The sequence below is a fragment of the Sardina pilchardus genome, chromosome 13 (genome assembly GCF_963854185.1).
Source record: "Sardina pilchardus chromosome 13, fSarPil1.1, whole genome shotgun sequence".
NCBI lineage: Eukaryota > Metazoa > Chordata > Actinopteri > Clupeiformes > Clupeidae > Sardina > Sardina pilchardus.
In genome coordinates, this window is record NC_085006.1 from 5,923,457 (window position 1) to 5,933,456 (window position 10,000).

Below are 10,000 nucleotides of genomic sequence, written 5' to 3' on the forward strand. Positions count from 1 at the left end.
TTCGGTCTGACGAAGGCGCCAGCGACTTTCTCCCCGTCTTTTTTACGGTTTATTATTTATTCCCCCCCACATACTCCTCCATCCATTCTGAGAGCATTTGGTTTCTATCTGCCAGTCCTAATGTGCTGGCCGCTGATGTGATTACACAGAGGCAGTGGAGTGGGGAAGGCTCTGGCAGTGGGTGGGGCTGGGAGGGGGGTGCGGGGGGTGGGGGGGAGGGATGTGCGGGTAGGGGGGCTGTTTTTCTTCTTCACAGCTCGCCCATTAAAGAAGAAGGTCCCAGAGAGCCACTCTGCACAGCTCCACCGTTAAAGGCCAACTTCCCAGGAGACGCCTTTCATATGATTTCCATCAAAGTGCTGTGTGTGTGTGTGTGTGTATGTGTGTGTGTGCGCGTTTGTCTGCTGGAGAGAAAGAGTGTGTGTGTGTGTGTGTCTCTGCTAAATGCAATCCAAGATTTATAAACACTTCGTGGCTGATCAAGTTGATGGTGCTCAGAGATGGCACATTAGCCCTGACGAGGGAGAGAATATCTAAATAAGTTCCATCCCTCCATTTGCACTTCCACTGCACTCACACACACACACACACACACACACACACACACACACACACACACACACACATCCCATTCATATGCAGGAGCGTGCATATAGGCTGGCATGTCGACCAGATCAGATGGGAAACATGAAAACATGACGCAAATGTGACAGGACAACCGTGGGCATACAGTAGATGATGCAGTGTGGCAGCCCACAGCCTTGCTAGAAGAAGTTTCAGTTTCACCGCTTTCTGCAACTATCTAGCAAGAGGTGTTTTTCCTACATTTTGTTTTGATTGTGTTCTGTGTGCGTGCGAGTGTGTATGTTTATATGTGTCTGTGTGTGTGTGGCTTGCACACGCACGGGTGTGTGTGTACGTGCGTGCGTGTTTGTGTGTCAGGGATGTTTTTCCCCTTTGTCTCACCACACCAAGATATGTGTGATCTGTCTGCACTGCCTTACATTGTCTCTTGGGGAAAGTATTTACAAGCCACTAAGGAATGCACTGTAAAAATGTCATTTCCACCTAGCTGTCTGCCAGTTAACTGAAGCCAGTCTGAATTCCATCCTCATAACAGATAATGACACTGCCACGAAGGAGAAAATAAAATAAATGGAACAATCATCTGAAGTAAATATCCCAAGAAATAACCTGAGAAAAGCCTCAAATGTATCTAAACAAGAAAGAGGATCAGAGCGGAGGGGATTAAACATTAATTACCAGAGAAAATGAGGCCATATGGTTGGCTGTCAGACTGATTGGCATCAGCGTCGACTGTTTCAAACCGTGCGGCAGGAGGGTGAATCGTAGTCGGCTCTTGTTGATCTCAAACGAGAGAGAGAGAGAATAGAAAAAAAAAACTGCCAGAGAGAAAGAGAAACAATCATCTGGAGGATTTGTTTGTTTGTGTCAGGCACACCCAGAGCCTCTTAACGATGAGGCCCTGCGCCTCAGAGCAGAGAAGCGGAGACCGAGAGAGAGAGCGAGCGAGACGCTGGATTAGCCAGAGTGAATCATGTGAGTGCGGAGTGGAGCGGGGAATCACCCAGAGAGGGAGAGAGAGAGAGAGAGAAAAGGCAGAGGCCCAGAGGATTATGGGAACAACACGACTGGGCTGCCAGCACCACACCACGCTCGGTGCCAGGGGCAATGCCCCTCTTTTTTTTGTTCCTGGAAAACTCCCGAGCTATCACATGCCGACTGTCTCCCAACGCACTCACAGAGGATCAAATGTTTGGGTCTGAGGCGTGAGAATGTGCACAGTAAACAGCATTATGCTGCCGCACCAGGACAAATCTCAGTGGGGGGTGTAAATCGCCTGTCAACTTTTGGTTGCTATCGTTTTTTTTTGTTGTTTTGGGGGGGGGGGGGGGGTTAGGGTTGGGGGGGGGGGGGTTGTTTTGGAGTGGTCTTGGCTTTGCTGCTCGCTGTCTCATGACACTCTGCCACGAGAGCAGTGCGAGGCGCGCTCCAGCTCTCCGAGGGTTTGAGGTTAACAGATGAGATTAGAGCGCTTTTTAAAAGAACCAACATTTTGCTGGCAGATGGATAACAATCAGTCTCTTTATCTGCCACATCAAACGCTTATCAGTATTCATGTATGCTAATGTCTCATATTTCTGGAGCGCGGCGTACCTTTGAAGTCTGGGGAAGCAGAGAGCGGGGCCGACCGGCCGCCGTGACTCCGGGAGTTTAATATTCCCCTGCTCACTCACCTGCAGCATGGAGATGATGGGCTCAAGTATGGCCTGTCCCCTGCCTGAGTGAGTCCCTATGGCAGCCTATTATGTGCGGGGCTCTTGAAACACCTGCCCTTTCATGAGATATTCCTTTGTGGCGCACGTGATGAACCACACGTGTGTGTGTGTGTGTGTGTGTGTGTGTGTCACAGACAGGAGATGAGCGAGGCCAGTAGTCGTGAGGTGCGGAGGCTGGAGGAGAGCTTCAGGAGCAGGCTGCAGGAGGTGGAGCAGGAGAGGACTCAGGTACTAGCAGCCCACACAGCTAGAGCTCAACAGAAAGAACACCAATCAGCCAGCGCCATACACACATCAGCTTGACCCACATTCACCAGCCATTACTCATACATGAAGTGTAAAGTGAAGTTTCTAATGAAAATCACAGGATGTAGCATGTTCTGTAGATATGAAAAATGGTAGACAGAATACTTACCTTACTGAAACATGATCATGATCAACACAATTATTGTATGGTCAGCTGAAATGCCCTTACATGTGTGTGAGCAGTCCTTTGTGATATCCTTTGGATCGTATCCTATGGTCCCTGAGAGACTCCCTACACACACACACACACACACACAGACATTACCTGCCATTTTGTCCAGTTCTGTCCTTGTGGGCCCAGCACAGAGAGGAGAGTCCACAGGCCTGCAACGGTACACCAGAATGTGCTCCCCACACACACACACCGCCGCTTTAGACACACCTCAGCGGACAGGGCCTGTCATGTAAGAGGAAACCAGCGGCACGCATTTGGCCTCCCAATGAACCAGCGCAGCATGCAGCGCGCTCTACTGTCCAGCCCCTCGCTCCTCTCCTCTCCTCTCCTCTCCTCTCCTCTGCCAGGGTCAGAGATAATGCCCCGTGCCCCGGCTACATTTTCATGCTGACTGGTTCAGCGTTTCTTTTTTTTCCTCCCCCCCCTCCCCCCCACCCCCCCTCTGGTTCTTTGGCTCACCCTTGTTGTTCAGGGTCACTGAGGTTGCACCTCGGCACGACAGTATTAAGGGGAATGCCTTTTGATTTAGCAAAAATTACACAAAGCTCCCTCTGGTTTCCTGTCCCTGACACGGACGTTTACCCAAAAGCCGAGGAAGCGGTCTCTTTCTTGCACAAACACTCATGCTCATTCACACACACAAACACACACACACACACACACACACACACACACATGTACACACACCCTGCCCTGCACCCTGACACGCATCTCTTTGAAGAACTTGGTGGCCTTGGCTAGTACCGCCTAAAAATACATCGCATGCCACCGGCCCCCGGCTTTGTTGTCCGTAATTGCTGTAACCAGCTCTTTTCTTTCCTGCCTCCAACAATTCAATATTTCTCTGCCCACTTTTGGTGAGAAATCCGTCTCTCGGCAAAGACAGTCCACAATTACCATCACACTCCGCACCCTCCGCCCCCCTCTCTCTCCGTGCGCCATTTTCATTTTTGCCTCAGAAACAAACAAGATCTGGGAGTGTCATCATCCAGAGAGGGGAATAAGATGCCGACTCAGGCAGTGTTTATCTCCCGAGAGCCAACTCACACCAGCACGCATACTCCCCTGACCACAGTCATTTGTACTGATTCCACCGAGCAGCATTTTTGGTCAGTTTGCTCATTTATCAATGCATGTTTACATGTAGTACATTGAATCAAGTACATTTTTGTGATTGTGTGTTTATGTGTGTGTGTGTGTGTGTGTGTGTGTATTCAGATCCAGGCTGCTCTGGAACAGCAGTGTGCCCAGGTGGGCCTGCAGCTGAAGGAGAGGGAGGTGGAGGTGAGGAGAGAGGCAGCCATGGACCTGGACATCGAGAGACACAAGAACCAGGAGCTCCTCCGCAAGTACCAGCAGGAGAAGCAGCAGCTGCAGCTCAAGGTGTCAGACTGTGTGTGTGTCTGTTAGTCCTGTTCGTGTTCATCGCTGCCTGTCTCCTCTCCTCGCTGGCATATTTTGTCTCATCTTTTGTTTGCGCTGTCTGTTCACGATTCTCATTTCTACACATGCGTGAGTGTTCCTCTCTCCCTCTTTTTTTTTCTCTCTCTCTCTCTCCCTCTCTCCCTCCCTCTCTTGATTACACACATTCACTCGCTCCGCATTCATCCACCTCCCCATTCTCCCCTCCTCTCGCCCCCTCTCTGGGTTTTTTGGCCCTAAACACTCTTTTGTTCGGGGGCATAATTGATGTCTGATGAATGTCTGCTGGCTGCAGCCCGATACTGGTTGCGCATTGGGGCGGGCGGTGGCCGGAGGAAGATTGGAGATGGCAGGCCTAGTGGTCTAGAAGTGACGTTGAAGGGTTTTGTCTGCGCGAGCCCCCGGGGTGAGATGGGATTGTGCCGGAGCCGGCTGCAGTCGGCGGGCCGTGCGAGCCCGTCAGGAGGGGTCTAGCCCGGGCCACTATGGCACTGTGTCAACAGCCAGCCTGCACTGTCTGCACTCCCAGGACAACTGACGTGTGTGGAGGGGGCAGGGAGAGACGGAGGAATGAGGACGGAGCCGACGAGTCAAGGCGTCTTCGTCTCACGTCATCTCCATGAACCGTTCTTTTTTTAGGCACACCATATAAGACCAGATGCTAGAAAAATAACTCCTAGTTGTTCTCCAGGCAGGAATCTGACTGCTTTAGTTTAGCTTAACCTAGCATGGCATAGGAGGGGTTTTTGGAGGAAAGACGGCAGGGGAGAATGTCTTACCATTATAATGTATAAGCTCACACTTTTCAAGACTTTTGGGACAAAAATTACCGCAAAAATGCATGGTTGTTAGTAGCTACTTTGTCTTAAAGTGCTATTTCCTAACTAATAGCCTCATTTTACAGTCATTAGTTTCTGATTTGTTGGTAGGAAGCGATCAGATTTCCGACCTTATCAGATAAAAAATACCATACAATACTTGTTTTTGGAAGGGTGGGGGATCCGCCAATACTTCTCCTCTATTTCCCACATCCCTGGGTTTAGCTGTAGTAACATGCTGACATATTTCATCACGTGGAGAATGTGGAATTTTGCATTATAATTATAGACTGTAAGAATGGACAGTCATAAAAACAGTCTCCTGTCTCAGCAAGCAAAGCTAGAACGCTAACAGCGCTAACAATAACAATCCCATCATCCTTCTCTTAGCTGCCTTCCCTGGTGCAGTCAGCGACACAGGAGCTGCAGAGGGAGGTGGTGGCTCTGGAGGAGCGCTTAGAGGAGGCGCGTGCGCGGCTGGCTCAGCAGGAGCATCGGAGGGAGGAGGAGGCGCAGTGTCTCCGGGAGGAGGCCCACGTTCTGGAGAGGCAGCTAGCGCAGGAGAGGTGCACCAGACAGGACGCACTGCAGCTCGCGCAGCAGAGCCACCAGCAGAGGGCGCTGCAGCTAGCCGAGGCCCTCCGAGAGCTGGAGCAGCTCAGGAGCCACAGCGCCGCCCTGCAGGAGGAGGTGAGAATGCAATCAATACGCAGCCACACACTGATCATGCATACATACATAGGTCATGATTCTGGGTTCTGCATCTAGTGAAAGGACAGTAGGTAGGTAGAGAATAAGGTACGATTCGTATGTATTGTTATTCTATGTGATATCAGAGTGCATTTATCTGTATGATTAATGGAGCTGTAATATTTTTTTCCAGCTCTTAAGCTTCCCATTTTATGCAGAGTGTCTGTTTGCCTCTTTATTCCACAGCTTAGATGAATATTGAATGCATTGAAATTAAATTTTAAAAATAAGAATATATGTGGTAAAATGTGTCAAATGTTAATGTGACTTGTTCAGAATGAATAATGGATGATCTGTGTTGAAAAGCAAATCATTTTCAGCCTTTTACAGACAGTACTGAAAATAAACAATTTTGAGAAAAATGGAAACAAGACAAGTGGAAATCTGAAATATTAAAGAGAATATTTTAAAGTTAAAATATCTCATGTAGTATGAGCAGCCACGTTTTATTAGGAGCTTATTTGCAAACCGGCTCACAATGCAGTATCAGCAGATGAGATGTGTTGTTTGCAGTTTCATTAATGTTTCGTTTACATTTAATTTCAATTCCTCTTCCTCTTGTAACAATTCTATTTGACCTTTTGTGTCATGCACATAACCACTGGACAAAAACATTTGGCAAATATTTGGCATACGTGTCGAAACTGTATTTCTCTCAAGATGTCCATGCAGTGGATTGTTAGTGGCCTACAGCCCTGGATTTGTTACCATACAAAGGTAGCTGAGGCTGGTGATGGGAGAAGAGGCTACTCCAAGATACCATTTCATGTGGAAAAGACAAGGAGAAGTGAAAATAGAAGTGCATGTCAAACATGTAGAGAGATAAGAGAGAGAGAGAGAGAGAGTTATGTGGGTGACTGTGTGTGCATGAGAGATGAGGCTGACCTAAAGTTGAATCTTTCCAGTTAAACAGAGAGAGGAGTAAGAGCGACAGAGGGAGTAAAGTGGGGGGAAAAGAGGATAGACAGTTAGAGAGAGAGAGAGAGAGAGAGAGAGAGAGAGAGAGAGAGAGAGCAGTGGAGACGGAGACAGCACTATGAGGCACTTCCTCTGTTGACACGCATGCCTGTGTCTCCAGGGGGCAGTCTGTGGTTGCAGTCACGACACTCTCTCAGCTGTCTGCTCTCCTCTCCTCTCCTCTCCTCTCCTCTCCTCTCCTCTCCTCTGCTCTGCTCTGCTCTGCTCTTCTCTCCCTGTTCTGTCTCTGCCCCCCACCACAGAAGCACCCGCCCAGACTCCAGGCCCACACCACACACACACACACACACACACACACACACACACACACACACACACACACACACACAATCATCAAAACCGCACACACATATACACAAGCACACACTAACACATGTGCACAGACACTAACACATGTGCACACACAATGGCCATCCACAGACACACCAAACCAAAACCTCACTTGCACACAGACTTACTCTACACTCACACTCACACAAATGCCCGCACACACACAAACAAACAGCAGCACGTAATGACCCGTACACACACACACACACACACACACACACACACACACACACACACACACACACACACACACACATAAATCCATAATCGCATGTGTGCACACAGACATACTCCTGCCCTCTCCCTGAAGGCCCCTCAACACCCCCCTCACACACACACATGCGCACACACACACACACACACGCACGCACACAAACACCCACTCCAACACCACGGGTGTACCGTGCTTCTTGCCAGTTCATCTGGTTCAAGGTGCCGTGATGAGAATTTCACAGCTGACATACTCCTTTATACCAGCCTGAGAGCACGGCCCTCTCTCCTCTCTTCTCCTCTCTCTCTTCCTTTCCTCTCCTCTCTCTCCTGCTTTCCTCTCTCCTCCTTTCCTCTCCTCTACTCTCTCTCCTCCTTTCCTCTCCTTTCTCTCCTCCTGTCCTCTCCTCTCCTCTCCTCTCCTCTCTCCTCTTTTCCTCCCTTCTCTCCTCTTTCCTCACTCCTTCCCTTTCTCTCCACTCCAAAGTCAAATGGCCTTTTCCGTGGGCTGCACTGCGTTGCATTTAAAGGCGGTATTAGGAGCCTCTGGGTAGGGAGTGAGAATGATATGAAATCGATGCCCGGGGATGTTTCACGCCTCAGTCTGCTCTCCCAGGCAAAAACACATCACCTCTCTCAGCGGTCCATCTGTCCCTCTGATCTGCTGTGCGCTGAGACACACACACACACACTGGACAGGAGCCTGTGAGCGGTCATTATGTATTGATGACGGAGACGAGGTCACCTCAGGGCTGGGCACGGGACACGGAGACCGTGCTGGCAGGCACTGCAATGAGCAACAAAATATACAGTGGCTCACTCATGCGAGAGACTCCTCAGAGCTGTGTGTGTGTGTGTGTGTGTGTGTGTGTGTGTGTGTGTGTGTGTGTGTGTGTGTGTGTGTGTGTGTGTGTGTGTGTGTGTGTGTGTGTGTGTGTGTGTGTGTGTGTGTGTGTGTGTGTGTGTGTGTATGTGTATGTGTATGTATGTGTATGTGTGTGTGTGGGTGTTCAGACATTCTGCATGAAACCACATACCAACGCGCATTCTTTCTGTAATATGCAAATAGTTTACTCACTCTGAATACCATAGGCTGTCAGTTGTCTTTTGCACTGCCTTTCTTTTCTCTACCCCCCTTCTCTCTCTCTCTCTCTCTTTCTTCCACACTTTCTCTCTCTTTTTCCCTTGCTCTCTCTCTATCTCTGTCTCAGTGTGAGAGTAATTGCACACAGCTGGAAGTGCTCTGTTTTGCAGTGTGAGAGTTAAGCCGTGATCATAACAGTGAGAGCCTGATGCCCCCCCCCCCCCCTCCCTCCACTGGAGAGGAGGACGTCTACTCCCCCATGTCCCCGGCTCAGGAGACAGCGGCGTCCACTCCTACTGTTTGTGTTTGGGATGTGACAAAATGTCTGCCCTTCACCAACCGTCCCTCACAGCTCCTCTGGCGAAAATACTTGCAGAGGTTTGGGATGGAACACGTGTGTGTGTGTGTGTGTGTGTGTGTGTGTGTGTGTGTGTGTGTGTGTGTGTGTGTGTGTGTGTGTGTGTGTGTGTGTGTGTGTGTGTGTGTGTGTGTGTTGTGTGTGTGTGTGTGTGTGTGTGTGTGTGTGTGTGTGTGTGTGAGAGAGAGATTGTGCTCACTGTCCGTCACCTCACCGAGGTGTTATTGCGATTTCACTGTCACAGTGTCCTCACTTAGCCTGTCCAGATCCCTTCCTTACGGCACAGAAGGTCACCAGACCTGCACATGTGTGTGTGTGTGTGTGTGTGTGTGTGTGTGTTTTTGCTTGTGTGTGTGTGTGTAAGTGTGTGTGTGTGCGTGAGTATGAATCTGCAAATGTATGTGAGCGTTTGCGTCCATGTGTTTACACACACACACACGCACACACACACACACACACACACACACACACACGCTCTGTGGCGTGGTGTGAGTGAGCAGAGGAGGCCCAGGCCAGGCCCAGTGTGTGCAGCACCAGAGTAAACAGGGCGTGACGCAGGCCACTGCTAATGAGGTCCGGCCGCGCCGCACAGCCCCTACGAGAGCAGCCCGCTGACGTCACACCGCTCCAGCACAGGGGCTCCAGCTCAGCCGTCCCTAAGCAGCACGGCCTGCCTTACAGGGCCCACAGTCAGCACATGTGTGTGTGTGTGTGTGTGTGTGTGTGTGTGACTTTGGGTGGGAGTGTGTGTAAGAGGGGTCTGTGTATGCATGTGGGTGGGAGTGTGTGGAGAGGGGGTGAGTTGTTTGTTCCCCTAGGGGTGTGATTGAAGAGAAACATTTCTCCCCCCTGTGGTACTGGTGTTTGGCCACAGGGTGGTGCCGTTTCCACCTGGAGCGTCGGCAGGGGGTGGGGGGGTGGGGGTGTTGAAATGAAACGATGCGCCGTGGCTAAACGGCTTCAATGTGGCGCACATGTGCGCCTGTGGTCCGGCCTCAGATGTGGACGGCCCAGACGGAGAGGAATGCCCGCGCCGCCTCGCCTCGCACAGATCTGCTGATATTTATGCCAGAGAAGAAAGAGAAAGATGAGAAGGCCTCCATCCCCCCCTCCCTTCTCAGAAAAACGGCTCTTCGTAAGTGCTAGCACACCGCTCGCGGCACGTCAGAAGACTTGAGCCGTGCATCCCATAATGAGCGCCGCGAGCTGACTGCGGTTTCCATCGTCTGACTTATCACACGAGCAATAGCCTCCCCTCTCTCTCTCTCT

The 10,000-nt window shown here is 50.4% G+C and overlaps 1 protein-coding gene across 1 annotated transcript in view; it reads left to right on the forward strand.

Moving 5' to 3' along the window:
• The window catches only part of LOC134099840 (trichohyalin-like), a 39,339-nt gene that overhangs the window by 26,352 nt on the left and 2,987 nt on the right, over positions 1-10,000 (forward strand). The window contains exons 6-8 of the mRNA XM_062552856.1: positions 2,435-2,528; positions 4,000-4,164; positions 5,412-5,711. Of these exons, the coding sequence (XP_062408840.1) occupies positions 2,435-2,528; positions 4,000-4,164; positions 5,412-5,711 (559 nt within the window). The remainder of the gene's footprint in view (positions 1-2,434; positions 2,529-3,999; positions 4,165-5,411; positions 5,712-10,000) is intronic.